The sequence below is a fragment of the Rattus norvegicus genome, chromosome 6, assembly GCF_021556685.1.
Source record: "Rattus norvegicus strain SHRSP/BbbUtx chromosome 6, alternate assembly SHRSP_T2T, whole genome shotgun sequence".
Taxonomy (NCBI): Eukaryota; Metazoa; Chordata; class Mammalia; order Rodentia; family Muridae; genus Rattus; species Rattus norvegicus.
This window is the reverse complement of record NC_141539.1, coordinates 53,450,396-53,472,156: the sequence shown is the minus strand read 5'-3', so window position 1 is coordinate 53,472,156 and position 21,761 is coordinate 53,450,396. Positions and strand designations below refer to the sequence as shown.

The 21,761-nt window shown below is 44.9% G+C and overlaps 1 protein-coding gene across 2 annotated transcripts; it reads right to left on the bottom strand.

Moving 5' to 3' along the window:
• Positions 1-5,578: 5,578 nt before the first annotated feature.
• On the bottom strand, positions 5,579-13,138 carry Tmem18 (transmembrane protein 18). Of its 2 annotated transcripts, NM_001007748.1 has the most exons (7): positions 13,042-13,138; positions 12,825-12,935; positions 12,556-12,690; positions 11,563-11,683; positions 9,883-9,937; positions 8,488-8,581; positions 7,409-8,239 (listed from the first exon to the last, which is right to left on the bottom strand). In NM_001007748.1, exons 3-7 carry the CDS (start codon positions 12,610-12,612, stop codon positions 8,144-8,146), a joined length of 423 nt encoding a protein of 140 aa, NP_001007749.1. In that variant the 5' UTR covers positions 12,613-12,690; positions 12,825-12,935; positions 13,042-13,138; the 3' UTR covers positions 7,409-8,143. The 2 variants fall into 2 exon arrangements, with proteins under 2 accessions (XP_087409857.1, NP_001007749.1); XM_087553731.1 differs by lacking the exons at positions 12,825-12,935; positions 13,042-13,138 and having other exon boundaries at positions 5,579-8,239; positions 9,883-9,934; positions 12,556-12,674.
• Between the last annotated feature and the right edge of the window lie 8,623 nt (positions 13,139-21,761).

The following is a 21,761-nucleotide window of genomic DNA, read 5'->3' as shown; positions in this document are numbered from 1 at the left end:
TGGGTTAAGTGAGAAGTTACAACCATGAAGAACCAGAGGTGCTTTTCAGCACTTGACAGTTGTTTTACCAGCCTAAGAAATAGGGACCTCTACAGGACAAATGGCAAAGTATTTTTTCTGACTGGTGCCCAAGATTTTACCTCTGTCTTACTGCAGTGTCTGCTGCAATCTTTGGTTCTCTGGTAGGTTCATAACATATGCTTACATGCATGCTGGACACTCAGTCATGTGATCAACCCCAGTTACCACCATCAGCACACTTGCAGACAGGTCAACAGCATTCAGATATATCCCCTCTTTCAAAGATTACAGTGTGCTTACCAAGTAATGTGACAAGTAGCACTATACATCTTTAGAAGGGAAAGCAGAAATCAGGAAAATCCAGTGATTTAGCTAACATCAAATTTCTACTAAGTTCAAGATGCAAAATTCCAACTACACACTTTAGGTCAGGACCCTGTTTCCTGGAGAATATGTTGTTTTCTTGTTACTCTTCTGAGAAGTCTACAGGACCACTAAGGATAAATGTAGAAATATTTTCTCTCAGGCAGAAACCAGGATATTCAAATAGGAGACTCTCACAACTTTGCCACACTGAGTGGGACCAGAGGCTGATCTACAACTGACTGTATTGTGGCCCTCAGTGTCTTCCTCTGAATCCATCCTTATATACAGCAATGTCTCAAGATTGTTCTTATTTATTGACCTTTCGCTTTTATCATTACTATGTATCAATGTGTAATTACTATGTATCGATGTGTAATCACTATGTATCAATGTGCAATCACTATGTATCAATGTCTAATTACTATGTATCGATGTGTAATTACTATGTATCAATGTGCAGAATTCTGCAACCAGTTTGCATCTTTTTTGGAGTGGGTGGTTCTAGCTACCTGCAAGCTCACTGCTGCTTGCTGTTCATGTAAAGTGGCCTCTCCTATAGGACCAAACTTTCAAGCCTCCCAGATGACTAGGAGGCTGGGAGTTAGTAGTTAAAAAGTTTCATTGTTCATCAGGCAAACCTGGAGTCTCTCCTCAGTATGCTTACTTGTTTCTATTCTGGTCCAGTTGCTCATTCTTAGGGCCAGGTATCCAGAGAGTAAACTTCCAAGTCACTGTCTCCTGCACACAAATGCAGGCTGCAGGCCTATGGAAAGTATGCATCCAACCAGATGACTAGCAATTATTTTTTCTGTTGTTTTTAGGGGGGGGCTCATTGCCCTGCCAAAAACGTCCATTTTGTACTGTCTAAATATTCACTGGAGCATGTTCAAATTTCTAGTGACCAGAGGCCCCTCCCAAGGGAAAGTGAGTTTTTCTCCACTTGTACCCCCACAGAAGCCATACTGTGACCAGAGAGGGGCAAGGCCAACTCTCCCAAGTGCCCATGGGTTAGGCGCTCTCCCATGAGGCTATGGGGAAGCTGGCCCAGGGACATGAACATGGCCCCAGTTGATAGCCCAGACCACAAATGTCTGCATGGTTTTTGGTGGCAACACAGGTCACAGACTTCAATATGGCCTCAGGCTGCATCAGAACCACTGATCCACCCATGGCTTTTAATGGCTGCATGGACTGCAGGCCCCAATATAGCTTCAGACTGCTCTACATGCCACTCACATCCAGATGTGCCGTGGAGGCAGCAAAGTCAGAGGATATAAGGAAGGCATCAATCAGAGGCATATACTGTATCGTTCACATTGATCTCAGGCTTCTCATGGCTTGGGGCAGCAGCAGGAACCATAGACACAAATATAGCCACCAGTGCCATCACAGACCAGAGTCATTCCCCAAGGAGGTCCGATCCATAAAGTGAACCCCACCCCATCTTAGGCCTTTGTCATAGCTCAGAGCCAGGGTAATCCCCTGGGCAGGCTGGCAGCATGTTCAGGGGCCGAGTCTGCTTCTGCACAAGCTCCAGGCTGCACACTAGCCTGCAGACCCTATGCTCTGTTTTTCTAATTTTATTAATTCTCTGTCACATATTAATTCACTGCAGTGGTGGCCAGGCCACCAGTGCCAGAGAAGCACCTTCAGTTTAAAACAAAGGAGAAATCAGTTAAGTGTGAGCATCACACTTGAAGAAGACACTATCCTGTCAAGGTTCTCAGTCTACTTTAAAAGCGGAACTTACAATTCTGTACACCAAAATCTTAGCGTATCCTTGGATAAAATCTTACGTTGTCAAAATATATTGCCCAAAACTTCTACTGACTTTGTAATTATCATTATCAGTAACTTAGAGAGAAGGATTTAAAAGTAAAAAGACTAGTCTGAGGGACCACATATTCAAACACCATAATTCTTTGCAAATGAACCCACAAGAAAGAGAATCAGGGCTTCAGGATTTATGTTTGTAGGCTCTCAGCACCACTGCAATGGTGTGTTTGAGAGCTGGGCCTGAAAAGTATAGTGGTATCCATCCATGGACCCCGTGAAACAGACCAAGAAGATGCTTGAGCACGGCTATGACCCCACACCCAAGACAGTTGAGGATGCCATGCAGACTTCCTCAACACCCCCCCCCCACACACACACACCTACTCCTGTCTGGACCTTTGAGGAAGAGGACATCTTCAGCCTTTGGGGAGCAGAGATTCAGCCCTTAGGCATACTCAGTGACTCAAGTATACAACTATGAATGTTATAGAACTTTGTGGACTTCAAAGACAGACCAGGCAAACACAGTTTGCATCTGTGGTTGATTCTGACATAAAATTGGAAATGTACTTGTACAGACTATATAGTAATGCAGAGAGTAAAGTAAATAATATGTTTTGTTATATATAATATAAAAGGGAGTCAAGGGCACTAGATATCCTGTGGCAGGGACTCTGGGATGGCACCACATGAGATAGGACATAGGCAGACATGGATGAGCTGCCTCCAATAACTCATTTCTGCTGCTAGAGATACATAAGTAATGTGTCATCGTTTCCTAAAACAGGGGGTCCAAGCCCTTCAGAGGAGCTACAGATGAGAGGAGCTTGTTGCAGTGGGTCAGCTGAAGGCTACGGGAGACACAACCCACAAGCAATATGCAGGAACCTGTGACCTGCCTGACAGAGTAAGCACAGAGTCCCTTAGATTCCCTTTGGTCCTTGTGTCCCAGTTGGTATAACTTGTCATAGTTACAGTTATTGGGAAGAGGGAACCTCGATTGAGAAAGAGCTCCCCGCCAGAGTGGCCTGTGGGTAAGCCTCTGGGGCATTTACTTGATTGGTGATTGATATGGGAGGGCTTAGGCAGTGCCACCCCTAGGAAAGTAGTCTTGATTTGTACAAGAAACACGGCTGAGTAAGCTAGAAGGAGTGAGCAAGTAAGTAGCTCTCCTCTGTGGCTTCTGCTTTGTTCTTGACTCAGTGCCCTGCTTTCCTTCCCTGACTTTCTTGAAATGACTGTGATGTGGAAGAGGAAGATGAAATTAACCCTTTCCTCTCATGTTGCTTTTGGCTATGATGTTGTATCACAGTAACAGAAACCCAAACTAAGATACTCTAAGACATTCTGCTTATCTACAGACCATTTACATGGGGTCAGCACTACTTTTAGAGACAAAAAGAAAGTAGTAAAAAACGGAAAATCAATATATCAACAGCAACTGGAATCAATACAAACAGATCGGCTTTTCTGCAGCTTCAGGAACTTCTGAAACATAAGGCAGGGGGGTTGCTTGCTGCAGGTCCGTCCCACACTCAGGCAGACAAATCATGAGCTCTGGAGCCAGTGGCCGTGCCAGACACCAGCTTTACAGAGGCCTCTTTGCCTGCGAGGGAGAATGCACCTATTTGGGACTCCAATTTGGAGCTCATTTCCTGCTACATTTTATGTATTTTTATACGAATTCTACATAAAAAACACATTGACCTAGAAATTTTCAATATTGGTAACTTGAGTACTTTATAAGACAAATACAAACTTAGATGAACCACAATGAGACCGTAGGTTGTGAAAATGGAAAAAGAATCAGCAGAGGGTAAGGCAACAACAGCCTGCTGTACAAGATGTCCCATTGGCTCCAATTCTTGCCCTACGCCGGTGGAATAGACTCCAGCCCAGGCTAGGCGGCCAAGGCATTGTTTACGCAACGGCCCCCAACTCCATTCACCCAAGTAGCAGCATCTCTTACATTCAGGTCTGACCCAGGACCTGCTTTCTCCTGCTGCAGACATGACTCTAGCAGCCTCCCTGCCTCCTCCTACCAAACGACACTTTATGTCTGCTTCATGTGTTTCCTGTCCACTGAGAAACACCTGATTCTTTCCCTAGAGCTCATGACACTCACTCCCTGATCCATGTCTGCATCAGAAGCAACCCTGAATCTGTGGTTTTATGTCCCTGCAAACTATCTCATGCCTCTCCTTTTCCTTTCAGATGACTCACTGCAGAAAAGCACACAACATGGGCCCTGCTTCTGTCCTAAACACCATCATGGGTATCTGTGCCACTCAGGAATGCCAGTCTTTCCAGGTTTCAGGGACTGGGGGTCCCACAGGTTGGAAATTGCTGGGTGGAGTTTCTTGCTGACTTGGTTAGGCCCCATCCGACTCAAGAGTTTCCCATTGTCTTCCCATAAGCCTGCAGCTTGTCCTAACCTATATTGTCCCATCATTCTCTCCCTTATGAACTACTTAAAACACAAGGCACTGCTAAGGACCTCTTGCACTCTTTGCCTTCTCTACAGAACATTCCTAATGCCCAACCAAGCTTCTGCATACTCAGATTCCAGTCACACTGGACAGAAAATGTTTAAGGGCAAAACTGCATCTATGCTGAACATGAGGCTGTTCTAAAAATTATTTCTGAAAAAGTAAAGCAATGTTTTTCATAGTGTTTTCATTGGCTTGCATATTTTAAGTCACTTAAAGATTAAACTAAATGGGGATGTGTGTGGGTTCTGTGCAGATGTTATACCAATTCATGTTAGACTGGGGCACTTGAGGATTTTGGTATCTGAAAAGGATCTCAGACTCCATTCCTCGTGTGTACCAAAGGATGACTACATAAATGTAACTATTTAAAATGGTGCTGTCTCTAAGCACTGGTTCACAATACCCATGCTGATGGTCTCTGGCATTAGCTGTTCATTCCTTCTCTGCCATAAATGAGTGGATGTAAGGCAGCACTCCCTGACCCCAGCTGACACCAGCACACATTCATAAATGGTTGGCTGGTTGGCAGAATATCATTATCACCCTACAATCCACTTCAGACACCCAGGAGGATCCTGTGGGAGTCCTTAGCAAAGGAAGGCCATCTGGTCTGGCCATCAGAAATGGAGCCAGGGTGTGCTAAGCTCCGATACCTGTTGAAGAAGGTTGGAGCTCTGCTCTGGATCTCAGCACATGAACATTCTCGTCTGCAGGCTGTGTTCTGACAAGATGAGGATCAAGCTCCATGCCAAGGTCTTCCTCCCAGTATGACAGTAACAGACCCACATTGACTTTTCTCTTTGATGCTGACAGCACTGCATTTCCAGCAGTACGAGGGTCACAGGCAGAAACCAAGAAGCCAGCACTGAGAAATCTCGCTCTACATTAGATTCTAAACACACACACACGCACACACGGGAAAGTACATTGTATATTATCAAACATATTTTATTGTATATCAATGCATAATAATCAGCAAACATGAAGTTTCATGGTCTGGAATGTATTAAATGGTTATTTCAGGCCTTTCCAGTGCTTTTCCACAACTATTCAGTGAGCGTTCACTGTGTCTATCAGTTGCCTATAAACCTTCCTTTACAGAAGTGTGAACACAGCACTGGTCAAATCTGTAGAATCCTCAGAGCAGCACTGAACCCAATTGCTTGTTCATAGTTCCAGCTTGCAGGGTTGTCCTTAATATAAGAACAAAATATTTTTTTTTTTTTTTGGTTCTTTTTTTCGGAGCTGGGGACCGAACCCAGGGCCTTGCGCTTCCTAGGCAAGCGCTCTACCACTGAGCTAAATCCCCAGCCCAAGAACAAAATATTAAGAAGTTCCTTCAAGTATAATTTTAGCCACTGAGTGAATTTCAGGAAACACAAAACATTTGTATATGTGTTATGTGTGTACCAGTGTGCACATGTGCATGTGTGAAAGCCAGAGGACAACTTCAGGTGTTGTTCATCAGGAATGACTACAGACCACTTTATTTTGTGTGCATATATAGTTAGAGGACAACTTGTAGTGTGGGCTCCTTCCTTCTATCAAGTAGGTTTTCCAGTGACTGGACTTGGCTTGTAACACTTGGGAGCAAATGTTAAGGGAGTTTGGTGTTCAAACTCAGTCTTCATGCTTAAATGAAAAATACCAACTGAACCATCTCTCTAATCCAAAGCTCTCGTTTTCTAAAACACACACAGATATTAATTATCTTAAAAACTAAGCACACGTGCGTCCACAACCATACATGCAGAGACAAGGCATAAAGCCCAAAGTGAAGGTCATGGTGACACAGTCTGAGGTATTAATGCCAACACATGCCAGAACTCAGACATTTTAACTGCTCTCTAACCATTCAGCACTACTGGCCTCGGACATAAAGGCCTGAGGGAACAGATCTGGTTGGTGAGCTCCAGACCTATGTGACACTCTACTGTTTCAGATTGATCTAACTAATTTGTTCTTATTTTCTGTGTAACTAATCAATGTCATAGTAAGCACCTTTGTAACCATAAAATGATCAGATATCCTGAACCAGAAAATTTCAGAAACTTAGGTATACCCTTAGATACAATGTCCATGACTTAACTGTGATTTTAAATTCAAAATTTGACTTACTACAGTGTGCTATTTTCTTTGGCACTTTTTTGTTCAATGTAAAGTGGAACAAATCAAGAGACTGGGAACACGAATCAGGTTAAGTGCTGCAGTAGGAGCCACGGACTCACACCATAAGGATTTCAGGTTGTCACACGTCCGTCCATAGACCTTCAGTTAAAGCCTAAAGCCGGATAAACATTAAAAACTATATAACAGCGTTTCAGAACATAACCGTAGTTTATCAAACGATCTACTTTTAACCATTTAAATACTTATAACTAGATTTTATTGTAGTTTAGAACTTTGAAGACTGTTTCATTTAGAAAGGAAAAAAATCCTATTAAATGAATAATTCACAAATTATTTCTTTAAACTAAAGCCAAGAGTATATAGTATTTCCAGTAATAAATACTGTCTCTGAGTTTGGGTCTCAGTCACTTGTAATCTCCAGATTCCTTAGAAACCAAGGGTGTCTGACAAAACAGAAGCACAGGTGCCAATACACCCTGCTGTGCTTGCCAGCCCCGAGCTGCACAAGCTGTGATACTCAGGAAGAACTGTCTGCACTTGTCACATCTGGGTAGGAACAGCTAAGCCATTCTGAGTATATAGGTATTTATAATTCTGTATCCAGAAAAAACAAAGCCAAACGGTTCATTTGACATACTATTTTCCACGGAGTCTTGATTTTACAGCTTTCATTCTAGCTTAATATTTTTAAACAAAACATTTCCAGTGGCATAGCCCCAACTAAATTATTTAGAGGCCTAGCTTCATGGGAACTGAAACACACTGCATTCTTTTCCAGACCTGCCCACTGCTCCCTCAGCCTGGGTACTGCTGACATTATATACACAGCAATACTCCATGGTGGGGCTGTCTTGTACCCTGTAGGATTTCAGCAACCTAGGCTCTATCCTATGGACACAAGTGCCACGTCCACCTGAGGTGACAACCATCAGCAAATTTCTGGGGAACACACCCACCTTTAGCTGATAGCCACCACTGCAGGCTAGAGACAGAAGAGGGAGCAGGTAGTGCTCACAGAAGGATGGGGCTGTTTATTTCCCAGTTTCCACACTCAAACCTGCGTGACCTCTAGTCACATCGTGAGATCTACCAGCAACTTGTGAGAAGCTGTATATGATGTGGCTGAGCCAGAAAGCTCCCCATGTAAAGGATGGGTCCCCATTCACCATGCTTCCAGGTCATGTCATTAGTTTTTTAAGAACAGCTTTACGAGGGCTCCAAACAGAGTAAAATATAAGAACCATTTGTGGTGTGTTTTTCCAACCATGAGTCAGCTGACAGAAGACATCTGGGCCATATGCAGCTCCCAGATGGAAACAACCAAGTCAGAGGACAAACACGGTGTGGCCAGCTCAGTGCTATTCTTCTTTTCTTCGCCTCTTCCTCTCCTTTCTCCTCTCCTGTAAGTTCTTCAGGTCACTCATCACAGTCAAAGTCTTCCGTACCCACATAATCTAGAAATCATAGAGTCACGATTAAAACTAGAAAGCATGAGTGCACAAAGCCAGGACATAAATGTCTGTGTCATACCCATGAGTACACAAAGCCAGGACATAAATGTCTGTGTCACACCTATGAGTGCACAAAGCCGGTACATAAATGTCTGTGTCACACCTATGAGTGCACAAAACTGGGACATAAATGTCTGTGTCACACCTATGAGTGCACAATGCTGGGACATAAATGTCTGTGTCACACATACCACAATGACCATGGCGTTGAAGAGCAGCGGTGCTGAGAACACAAGAGAAATAAACATTCCCCGGGAGTCAAAGTACTGATACTTTGCGAACAATCTGTTGTAGGAAAAACAAAACAAAACAGAACAGTTGACTTTCAGTCCTGGAAGGTAACAGAACACTAGTTAACAGTCTGGGTTCACTGAAGGGTTCTCAAAACAGCACTGAAACAGCTTTAATGTTTCTCATAAATTCCAGTCAGAGCTGCATTCCTGCCACAGCTACTTAGGAAAGTACTGTGTGCCTGGTGCTTCTTGCTCCCATCCTCCTTAGTAAAGTTAACTGCCATTCTGTGTAGGAGACTTGAAGGCCGCATGATTCCAATTTGCCCGAGGGAAAAGAGCCAGGCAGTAGAAGGCAGGACTAGTCTAGGGGTAGACATTTCTGCCTGGTAATATGGAAATATGGTAGACAGTTGTCTTCACTGACCCAGTAACAAACAGTGATTGGGAACCTGCCTTAGGAGCTCTAGGTTACTGCAAGGAACTATAGTGATAGGTTCAGTCTTGAAGGAAACCTATCTTCTGGAGAGAAGAGCAAGCCCAGATAGTCTAATTTACTAAGACAGCAGAGAACACGTGGATGTGTGGGTGATGAGGTCAGGATGAGACTCCTAACATGGAGAAGGGACAACACAAATTTGGGGTGGCAGTGGGCTGGCAGGAGGGGCTACAGCAGAGGCTATGGGCATCAATACGGTTCTGTGCTTGTTTCTGAGTGACTAAGGACACACTGGAACATTGAGAGGAGTCTGCACTGAGACAGGAGAATCAGTTAAGAAAACTTAGGTGGGAGGTTGGGGCTGAGAAGCAGGGAGTGACCGTGGGGGCTCTGGCTCTGTCCAGGTATAGGACAGTTGTTTCCAAGTGGAGAGGGGAGGGGGCAGGAAAAAGGCCCACTTCCTCTCGAATAATAAACCATACTCAATATTCTCTCAAATTCCCACCTTCGAAATTCTGTGACTCAAATTACTTTATAATATTCCTAATGTTTTCTCACAGATTATAATTTACTGGTCAGCACCTTCAAAGCTCATGTGGTACAGTCAACAAAGTTTTGCCATTCTTACAATATCTCACTCTTCTGTAAGCCTCTAAGGCCTCCCTGACCATAAGGAGTTAATAACTCATGCCTTCAGTGAGGAGCTTTTAACTATTCTAATAAATAAAATTATTAGTCTTTGGTCAACAACAACAACAAAATATGTAACTACTTGTTTCTTAAGACCTAAACCCATATATATGTACAGGGAACTCAATATTTATGTGGCCACGATTCCTAGAGTCACAATTTCCCTGTGAGCTTCATGTGACAGTACCACTGCAGAGACAGTCAAGAGCATGAAAAGCTGACTTCACCTCCAGTTCATTGCAGCCACTTCGTTGATGTACTCGGCACAATAGACTAACACTACTAGGAAAACAGAGAAAACCTGTGTTAGAATTCCACATTCAATTACAGTCACACAGAATGAGATGATACAGCTTTACATATAGCAATTCAACGGAATACCAAAAAAAAAAAAATGCAGTTTCTATTTTAACTACGATGTGGTAAGGGCTCTAAAATTATGAAGTTAAAAATATGCCCATTTAATAGGAATCGGGACAAGATCAACACACATGTAACATGACAAGGGTCTTAACTCAAATGCCCATGAAGCTGCTGTGCTGGCAGGACTACCACCGAGTCCATGTGGAAAGCTCAGCCTCAGCTCCTCAGCATTTGTGAGGAGGAAGGAAGAACTCTGGTGTTCCTATGTTCTTTTGAGATTTTAATGAGCCATAAAGCACAGAGGGCACAGAGCAGTGTCTGTAGTTTCTCAGGAATGCCTATGGTTATCCCTCTTCAAGACTGTAAGTGCATGCATTGTTCTTAAACTCAGGAAGTTGATCCATTTTCAAGGTCCTTGGAGACTTCTGTGCATATTAACTCCATACAAAGTTCTCCCGGCAGGCCTCTTGCCTGTTCATGCCTATATGGCTCCACACTGCCTGTGGAACTCAGGCTCCTATGTACATTCCAGTGTATAGATCTCAGTCCTTCTCAAAATAATCCATACAGCTGGTAACAGTACAATTAGAAGGCATCTATGGTTAACTGCTGAATCTGAGTGTCCCTGAGAAAAGTTACATTAAGTTTAGGAATCAATTTTGCTCATCAGTATAAAATTTCCCAGGTGAAAATTTTCAAACGAAGAACAGACACCATTCTGTTATGTGGTCACATTTCCTGCCTCTCAGTCAACTAATTAACTTTGTCTAAAACCAGCTTTTCCACTTACAAGCAAACTCTTTTTGTCCTTCCCGTGTTCACAAAAAATCAAGTATTTACACTGTAATCACTCAGTTTGGGACACTTAGCTCCTGTGCACTGTGATATCTGACCTTTGATCCAGCTTCTCCCCATGTATTTTAGGGGCTCTGAACACTTGTCTTCACTTGGGCCAGACCTCATGCCTAGGCCAGCCAGCTGTTATAGATCTTTTCTTCCTGACATTTTACTAAGTATCCTTTTGACCCAACTGAGGGGCCCAAAATAGTGAATGTCCCCACCTGGCCAAGAACCACGACTTCTATCGTGTGTCTGTTTCTGTGTAATACTCTCTCCATTCCACATACTTAATCCCTTCCCCAAACTCCTAAATCCATTATCCTTAAAACTAACTGAAAATAATATTTTTTTTCATAGAACATCTCTTAATATGCAGTCTGCTTTCCAGAGCAGGTAGTATAGGACTAACCCTAGCAGGAAAATATCTGCATGAAAGACAGGCTGCACGGAACTCAAGCAGAAATTATCTGTGTAGGAGTCAGCATAAGAGAATCAACATCTTGGTAAACTGATGTTTTGCATCCTCCCTGGGCAACCTGGAACAAGAGGAGGATCCCTTTCAAGGTCCATGTCCAAAGATTACTTCATGATTTCCAAACAGAATGGAAGGTGTGGGAAACCCTGTGAAAACCCAACGCAAACCAACCCAGGGCAGAATCACAGCAACAAGAGTGAGCATAGGGACTCACTTCTCTCCTACTCACCCAGACAAAGGAAATGGCCAATCTGTAGTTTATACCTCTGTGCGGAGAAGCATGTGAGAAGTAGGCACAGCAGGTGGAAGGCAAGGAGCCCTAGGAGCCAGGGCTCTGTCCAGTCCGTCTCCTGTGAGGACACACTGTTAGAAACCTGGAGGGCAGAGACACTGCTTTCCTGTGGGTGGTGGGAACTACTGGTCCCTTCCATTGAGTTTGGGGACTAAACAACTAGACCTCTCAGACAAGCTGGAGCAAGAGAGAGGAAACTGCGACGCCTCAACTGCAAACATATTCACAGATTTTTTTTTTTAAAATAAAGATTTTAAAGTCTGAGCACACAGAATGGAAACTTGCCTCTTTTGACTCCGTGAAATCTAAAGGGTTATAATCAACTAAACGAACAAGCTAAGTAACATCACGTTGACTCGGAATGTGTGAAGCTGCTTAGACCAAACTCCTTGCATGGAGGCCTGGAAATGCCGAGCCATCCTAACCTGCAGAGTTGACTGTCCCCAGCTCACTAGATAGTGTGCCTGCTTCACCAGTTCTTTGGGGTCTTAAGTCCATACCCCAACGCTCAAATCTTTCTGTCTCCAACGGGAAGTTCCCAGTCCCGACTTCTTAGCACTTCCTATGCTCTTTTTCAAGGGCATTGCTCCACAACGCAAGTGCAGCCCCTGTGTCTGGAGCCCTAAAGCTCTTGGTGACTGCTCGGAGTCGTGTCCTTAAAGAGTGGGTACCGCTAATATCTTCTGTGTCACATCGGAACGACAGCACACTTGAGACTGGTAGGGAAAGCCATGCAAGCTGGTAAGATCCATCAGGGTGGGCACACTGGTGTTGGGGACCCAGAGGACAGCCGGTGCCCCATCTGCCCCATTCAGCAGAGCAGAGCGCGGCTTCTGGAGCCAGCCCGCCCGCGCCTGCGCAGTCCACACAAGAACTAGCAAATCCCCACCAAACGCTGGCGCCGCCCAGTCCTCAGAGCCGGTTAGTTACCATGATCACTGCAGGGATGCTGACTGGGAAGACTCTGACTGAATACGGAGACGCCATCGCGCCGGGGATCCCAACAGCCAGGACAAGTCCGCCGCTTCCGACAGCCACGAAAGTCGCCTAGTCTTCTCGCGAGATCTACAGGTATGAACCTGGCGCTTAGCTCTTCTCGCGAGAATTCTGTGAGGTTTTTTTTTTTCCCCCTCTTTAAAGGATGACCAACTTTCATTATTACATTAGTGTATTTCTGTAAGACGTGTCAAAGTGCTTACCTAGTTTCTCCCAAACTCCCCGGAAAGCGGAGGGTTCGTAGGTTCCACAGATGCAGCCGTACGGCACCTTTCCCCCACAGCCCGGGGCATCTTGGTCAGCTCTTTACAGACCTGGGGTGAACACAGTGTTGGTCTCACAGAAGCCGATGATCTCGGGCGTCTGCACCCCACACCTGAAATGGACGCGGCGACCTCCACACACACCCGAGATACATACAGCGTGCTCCTCATAGACCTGGGGTGGATCTGCCTGCCGTCAGCCCCACAGAATCGGGGTGAGCTCAGCATCCACGTCCTCCGTACAGACTGGCATCCGAGCTGCGCACACACAGATGAACTTGATGTCCCCACGGACTAAGGCTACGTACTTGTGTCTGTGCTCTTCTCAGAACTGGCATAAGCTGGGCGACTTACCCTACACAGACATGCCGTGGGTACCCTAAAGATCCAGGAGTCAATGAAGGTGACCTTAGCTGAGATGCCTAACAGTGAGGACACAGAACCTGAAGAGACCACCGTCTGTAGCCAGGCAGGAAACCCAATGGAGGGATAAGGACACCAACCCACTCACAAAACTTTCAATCCAAACTTTGTCCTGTCTAAAAGAAATGCAGGGACAAAGAAGGAGCAGAGACTAAAGGAATGGCCAACCAATAATCAGCCCAACTTGAAACCCATCCCATGGGCAAGCACCAATCCCTGACATTATTAATACTCTGTTATGCTTGCAGACAGGAGCCTAGCATAACTGTCCTCTGAGAGGCTCTACCCAGCAGCTTCTGAGATAGATGCAGAGACCCACAAACACTGGAAAGAGGGCAGGGACTTTTATGGAATAGTTGGGAGAGGATTGAAGGCCCTTAAGGGAATGGGAACCCCACATGAAGGCCAATGAGGTCAACTAACCAGGACCTCCGGGCAGAGCTCTCAGAGACTGAGCTGTCAACCAAAGAACACCTGTGGGATAGACGGAGGCCCTGGCACACATATAGCAGCTCGGTCTCCATGTGCACCCCTCCTCCCACAACTGGAGCAGATGCTCTCCCTAAAGCTGTAGCCTGACTGTAGTATCAGTTCCCCAACACGACTGCCTTGGCTAGCCTCAGGGGAAGAGGATGGGACTAATCTGGCAGAGACTTGATATTCCAGCGTTGAGGGTGAGGAGATACCCAGTGGGGGCCTACTCTTTCAGAGGAGACAGGGAAGGTTGGGATGGGGGAGGGTCTCTGTGAGGGGGACCTGGAGGGGGTAGCATTAGGGATGTAGATAAAATAAAGTAAAATAAAAAAAGACACAGGATGAATCCTGGATAGACAGCATCTGAGTCCTACAATTCACAGGGCCCTCACCCGGAGAAATGGAATGCCAATGGTGACTGTGCCACAGACCTGAGACAGACAGGGTTTCTGCCCTACAGGCCAGGAATGGACGTGGTGTCCAATCCTCACAGACCAACAGTGGATATGGCATCTTCCTCAGAGACATAGTATATACTGGCATTTGGACCCTACAGACTTGGGGTGAAGAGGTTATTTTTGTCCAACAAATTTAGGATATTTCTATCTCTACAGACCTGTCCTATATACCTAGAATGGACACTGTCCTCCCTGCATACCTAGATGAACATCATGACCCATCCCATGGATCCTGGATGGACACAGAAACCTGGTCCCACACACCTAGGCTGATCTAAAGCAAGATCTGACCCACAGACCAACATGGACTCAAGAGTCCACCCATCAAGCTGACTAAAGATGGATACAGCATCTCTACACACAGGATCCCCATCCCACAAAGCAGAGATAGACATTCTGTCCATATGGCATAGTGAAGCATCCTTATCCAGCAGACCTCTGTGCATGTGGTATCCATCCCCCAAACCAGCGGTGAATATACAGTCAATACTCACAGATGTAGGACGGACACAGAATTCTTCCCATTGGCATTCACTTCCTAACCACTGGTTTAGAATAGACAAAGGTATAGATCTGTGGAATAAATATGGCCCTAGTAACCTCCTGTGGCTGGGGATGCTACCCCAATCCTGGGGTGATCGACTGCTCAAGGATGACACACCATTGGCCAGTTTGTAGTGTCCATGATCAAGGAGACTACGCTATCTCACTTTTACACATTTTATTGGAGGAGAGGGAGCAGGCCATGGAATATGGACTGGTGATGTATTGTTTAATGGCTTGAAGACAGCCCACAGTAGGTTGTTAAGCACAATTAATTCATGTGTGAAGTTTCTTTTAACTGCTCATGTAAACAGTGAGGTGCTGAGTCCTTACATCAGAACACACACACATGCACACATGCATGCCTTCTGTTATAAAATCTGTGGCTGTTCTTCCATTTAGTGGTGTGAGCACTGGTGCCATAGCCACCTCCACTAGTCTGAACACTGTGACAGTCATAGTCTCCTTCACGTGGCTGTGGCATGAGTTCTGATGTAGCCGTCCAATATCCTTCATCCATTTAACATTGCCCATCCTAAGTCTTCCTCCTCTCTCCCAGAGGCACGCCTGGGCTGCCATTGCTGCCTCACCTGTACTTTGCAGACTTGGCTCCTCGGTTTCTCAGGTTTATGCCCCCACCCTCTTCACCAAAGTTATGGAAATGAGGAGGAGGAGGAGCTGGAGAAGCAGGAGGTGGTGGTGGCGGTGTCAGGTGTCAAGGTCATTCGGATATAGTCTAAAGTTGGGCTTTAAGGAGCACAGGGTGTGTCCACCCTACCTGGCTGAGGGCCCTCCCTACTCAGTTTTAGTGTCCTTTGCTTAGAGTGGAGGTGTGGGACTAGAGCTTTCCTGTGGGCCTGAGGGCTAGCTATCCCTGATGAAAACGTTAGTAACAATATGAAGTGAAGAGTAACTGTAGCTGCTCTGTCATCACGGTGGGGTCTAGCCTTCAGATCAATTTGCAAACAAGAAAATAAAAGCATCTGTGATGATAACATGTGACTGAATTCCGAGGCTGTTGGATTTGGCTATAGGCACCTATTGTTAAGCAATCTGCATTGTTTTCCCTGTCTTGTCCCAGCCCAAAGCCCTCCATAGGCAGCACATGAGGACTCTTTCCTTTGTTTCCAGGTACCCAAAGTCTACAGATTTCCTCGCTGATTACATCTCGTTTCTCCCACTGTCCTGCGTTTCTGCCACGGGCTTCTGTTCCACAGACAGTTCTTTATGCCACAGCTAGAGACCTTTTGACACACACAAGATTTTTTTTGAGCGCTTTGTGTCAACACTTCACAGTGTCCTTTGCCCTTGAGGCCCCTTATCCCTTCTGTTGTCAGGCCCTACATAATCTCCAGCTGTGAGGAGTCCTCTTCTTCTGCCCACAACCTTTCTTCTTTTCTCTGCACTACTCACTTGGTTCCCCAGCCCTTTGGCTCTGATGTCATGGTGTCCTTGCAGTCACCCAGACTTTGCTGACTCTCCTGGCTGCTCACTTTAACCTTTTCAGCCCTGCCCTTTGCTTGCTTGCTGCTCTGTGCTGCTCTAACAAGGTACTGGCAAGTCTGGTAGAAGATTAGAGGGACAGAAGGACGCCGTGTTCCTGGAGATCAGTGTTCCAGGCTGATGAGTGAGTCTAGTTCCTGAAGGCCCTGGACACTCTACGGACCACTCAATCCTGGAGCTGCAGCACTCTAACACACATTTGGTCTTCTTCCCTCTGAGTTTCTTCTTTGGGGTTGAGCCCAGCCTGAGCTCCCATGATCTCACCTAAACACGATCCCATCTGCAAGAACTTCAGTATGGCTACATTTTATCCCTGTAGATTTGGCTACAACTTTCTCATATCTTCCTGGTGTCACTGTTCAACTCATGATATGGCTTAATGTCACTAGTAATTTTTAACCATATTAGTTATTTATTTCCTGTTTGGCATATGTTTATCTCACTGTTTATTAAATGATACACTTCTTCGCTGTGCAAGCCCAGGAGCAAAATCTACCCCTGTCTTCAGTGCACCTTTGCCACACACAGTAAAACTGTACGCATTTTACAAATAATCAAATCAGATGAATGGGTTCATATGGATTAACAAGATTTCAAAGCTTGACTCCTCTGTTCTTTACATTTTAGATGAGAACTATTGGGTACTTTTAAGATGTTTCCCATTTAATCAATATATTTGAGCTTTTCCTTCTCTATGAACTTTGATAGCTAATATATTCCTGGAAAATGTGTATTTGTTTCACAGTTTCAATTTTTTCCCATTGTCTTCTGTTTAGATTGTCAGAGGAGTTTTAGGGCAAACCTAGCTCATCCGGGAGTACTGATAGGCTAGACTCAGCCATGGCTTTGGTGTGCCAAGTAAAGAGATAAGTAATGATAAAAAATAGCTTAATCATTTTAGCCATATGGGGAAGAGAAACAAGATACAGGAGTTCAGTTACCCTAAGTCTGTCTTCAGGAAAGCGACATGAGGTTTAAATAGATGGATAATTAGGGTAGAATGGCAAGAGCTATTCATAAGTAAGCAGTTTTGTCAAGAGCCGGCAGGGTTGATACTTATCTCAGTTTCACCAGGTGGTTAGAAGTCCTTAATGAGGCAGAATAGAAAGAAAAAAATTAAGGAGACACTGGAAGAGAAAGGAGCCCTGTCACCCCTCATCTGAAATCTCTCATCCATTGAGATCATGAAAGATGTCTCTCCAGGCTTTTATCTACCTGGTCAGGAGACGTGCAGGTCCTCATGGTCCTGTTACGGTTACTAGGGCTGTTATCAGAACCTGCTTGTTACAGGAGAGCTACTCCTACATTCCTACCCAGAGGCCGAGCCTACATAAAAGCGCCCCAAGCCCTGATTGCTGCAGTGCTCAGCACCTGAATCACGGACCACCCTTGTATCAGAAACTAGAAGCCACTACAGCTTGTTCCTTGCCTGTGCCACATTGGCTAAATCTGCCCGGGTCCTGTCACACAGTTCCCATGTAAATTCCACGTCATTATTATCTTTGTTACCAGTTGCTCATTGACAACAGTGGTGATCTTGAGCATCCTCCTGTGGCATTAGAGCTGTGCTGAGGCGATTTCAGGCCAGTACTAGAGGTGGCCTTACCCTACAAACTCCTACCGCTGAGCCTTGCTAACTTGTGTGCCAAGTGATTTCTCCAATACTTGTGAAAAGTCTGGTGAAGTTCCTGGAAGGTAGCAGAGAGCGTGTGAGGAAAGGTTCATAAGCCTAAGAACATGTCTGTGTCTCTTCCAATGATCTGTTACCCAATGTGCTTGGTTCTGAGGATCAAGGAAGGTAGCATGAGTCTCTACTACAACCTCTAGAGATTGTCTTCTGCCCATTGGACTTTAGTCTGGCCATTGATTTGGGGTCTTAGAATGCTGGCCTGTGGCTTCATCTCAAGAGTGTCTTGGGAAGTTGTGCTCAGCACATCCCTCAGGGCCAGGTACCATTGCCTCTCCACGCCTCACTTGGATGACAACAGACCCATAGAAGTGCCTCTGACCTATGTCACACTATGATACTTCATCACCAAACAAAGACCCAGTGACAGGCCAGATACCAGTCATCTGCCGGAAGTCTGACTTGGCAGATCCTATGTGGATTCCTAGTTCGTTTAGCCCTGACCTGCAAACCAATTTTTCCTTTAGTATCAGCTACAAAATTTTAACAAATGAATTATTTGATAGTATTTCTCTATTAAACTTTTCAAAGGAGAAATAAAAGCATTGTTTGACTATAGGCAGGAACTGCTGGGAAGACCAAGACCAGCTAACCATGGTGCTCTTAAGGAGCCTGACTTTATTGGTCTGCTGATTGTTTATGTTGCCAACGAGTCAGGCTTCTTTGGTCATTTGATCACCCCTAGCTTTAGGCCTCATTCCTCCTGCCTTCTAGCCTTTTTAGTTGAAACACCTAAAACAGCATTTTCCTTCTGTCTGATGTTCAGTTTTGCCCATTGTTACCACACAATGGAAGGTAGACTGGCCTTCGTCTCAGCATCTACATGTAAGAGAAATGAATACAAGGAACGGAACATCTTTCTTCTTGGGAGATACCATGAGCCCTGAGTGGGAAGCACAGATCCCTCAGCCTTCTTCTGTGCTCCTCCTGTCTCATTTCCTGAGATTATGAAGTCATCACCTTAGTGGTCATGTCCCAGTAACAGCATTGTCCCTCCTATGCTCCTAAGACCCTTCCTCTTTTGTTCTGCTCCTTATCCACTCTTAGTTGTAGCTTTTTCATTTTACTTAGACTCAAACACACACACACACACACACTCACACACACACACACACACACACACACACACACACACACACACACACTCACACACACACCCATGGTCGAAACATCCAGAAGTTCAAACCGTGACTTTCTCTGTATAGCAATAACAATTGGTGCCACTCCTGCAAGGGGAGGAGACTATTTACTGGCCATTTCCCCAGTAGCCTGAGGCCTGGGAGGACATCTTGCAGGCAAGGCTGCCACATAACTGGGCACTGGGTGGCAGCACCTGCCTTCCAACAGGCCAACAGGCAGCCCTGTTACACATTTCCATGGTTAAGAAAAGTAAACTTTCATACAGTTCAGTTTTTGAGGTGAGAGTTTTTAGTCTGCATCATTAAATATATTTATTAAGAATGATGAAATAGATAAATGCGGCATTATCTTACTCCTCTGTTAGAGACTGATTTTTAAGAAACCAGTCATTTAAAAATAATAAAATAGATCTTATATTTGTGATATTTTATTATGCTCCTACTTTGACACTCTGGAGAAATTCACATAAGCACTAAGCAGGACATATCCCATTGTCTTAGTTTAATTTATTTATCCCGGTCTTTCTTAATAAGTATGAGCCTATCATGTGGGCTCACCAATCTGTGTTGTTTATTTTCACACCCTCAACATCTTTGGCAGTAACCACCCCAAGGAGAGGCTTTGACTCCCATTCCTAACCAGGCATACCTCTGTAAAACTGCCTTATATTAACAGACAGGCTCTTCCTTAAGAGGAAGGGGATAGAAGGAACCTCATGGTCACTGTCCTTTCCTGGAACAATAAAGTCAATACTGACCCAAGGAGCTCCTATTTCTGCCTCACTCCTTATCACCAAGCAGTATGCCAGAAGAATATGCAGAATGTATTTGGGGAGCCAATACCAGTGGTCACATCAGGTGCATTGATTATTACTGTCGGCATCAGAATTCATCCATCTGTCTGTCCATCTGTCTGTCTGTCCATCTGTCTTTCTCTCTCTCTCTTGCTCTCCCTCTCTGCTTCGGTCCAAAATAGAAAAAGAAAGAGAAAAAAAAACAAACACATCTGAATCTATGGCTGGAGGTTCAGATGCATGACCACTTTATTAGGTATTTGGTACATTTCAAGTCAAGAAAGTGAGGGGAAAGCCGGTACTTGGTTAGCAGACCTATCTAAACCCCAGACCTCTGGTGGTTCCAGGTGTTACAGTTGCCAACCCCAGCTTCCTGCTTGGGATGGGTGAGTACCTTACTGTTCACTGCAGTCAATGTCATGTAGGCAAGAGAGCAAAAGGAATGATGGTTACAGGTAAACCAGGATAGTTTTCCTTAGCTTATTTTCTGTGTGTATAGTTTCTTGTTACTAAACTGTCTACTGCTTGAGCTAAAACAGTATATCTCAAGTTGGTGTTTTAATCTATCCCAGTAAAACTGAGAGTCAAGGTCACTCAAGTACTCACTGAAGAGACAAAGATTGCAAGGCAGATTTGATTGGATGCAGAAGTAGAGTGCCTGGCATGGAGGCCAGTTGGAGCAAGACTTTGGGCTAGATTTTTGCTGACTTCCGACTTCACTGAGGAACAAGAGTGTTTTCAGATCAGAGCAGGTGGGGTTCAGCACACCATGTGGCTGCCTGTTTGCAGCGTGTGTTAATGAGAAAGTAGAAGACTGAAAGGAAAACTGTCTTCTCACTTGAATCATCCTTGTCTTTGGGATCCATAGATCCAACCCTGTCCTTAGGCACAGGAAGTCCACACAATCAACCTTGTCTCTAGTAGCTGAGCGTGGGTGCTCAGCAAGGCTGCAAGTTGCTTGTCAATCTACTTCACAGAAAGAGGTCTTCTAAGCCTTCTGGTAGCCAAGTTTTCAAGAGGATCCTTCAGTGGAAGGTTGAGGTCATTGCTGGGAAGATGCCGGGAAGAGAAATGAGAAGTCCTGTCTTTATTGCCAATTTTAGGGAAGCAGGGACCACAGCTAACTGTGTGGGGCTTTGGCAGAGGAAGAAATTCTATTTGCCTCCAGGAGCCAGATTTCCCTGTTTGGGTTTCAGGAGCCATGGGGCCTACATGCTCTATTTTGTCAGAAACAGGAAATTGGCCAAGGCAGGAGCTCTTCGGTCACCTGGGTTATGTGTTTGCTTTTAGTGACAGAAATAACTAGAAAATCAACTTATTAGGAAGAAAGTTTAATGTTTGCTCATGGTTGCAAAGATTTTAGTTCGTGATTGGCTAGCTCAGCTGTCTTAGGTGTTTGTTGAGGCAGGACATTCTGTGGGAACACACGGTAGAGCAATGCTGCTACATTATGGTCTCAAAGAGCAGAGATGATGAGAAGGCTGAGTCAGCACTATTCCTTTCAATGGCATGCTCCCGGGAAGCTAACTTCCTTCTACCAGACCCTCCTTCCTAAAAGTCACACCACGCTCAGTGCTTCCAGACTGAATATCAAACCTTCAGTATTGCGCTGTTGAACTTCTGCTAGCATTTCAGAACCCAAACATCACTGAAAACCCCGTGTTTTTTAAAAGCCTGTGTACATGTATGGTTGTCTATTCCTATTCATGTTGGTATAGGTGTCCATCTACCTGATCTCCATCTCTGATTTCTTTGTACCTGTTGTGAAATCAGCTAGGGCTGCTATCACATATTGCCACAGATATGCATTCTTCCCAGTTCTGGAGGTTGGAAGCCTGTGTTTCAGCTGCTGGGAG

Bases quoted from the DNA above. Each gene is read 5' to 3' on its own strand.
- Tmem18 (NM_001007748.1), bottom strand. From the start codon at position 12,612: ATGGCGTCTCCGTATTCAGTCAGAGTCTTCCCAGTCAGCATCCCTGCA. The intron at 8,582-9,882 runs GTGAAGTCAGCT...TTCCTACAACAG, and splicing joins GTGGCTGCAATGAACTGGAG to ATTGTTCGCAAAGTATCAGT. The intron at 8,240-8,487 runs GTATGTGTGACA...TATGATTTCTAG, and splicing joins TCAACGCCATGGTCATTGTG to ATTATGTGGGTACGGAAGAC.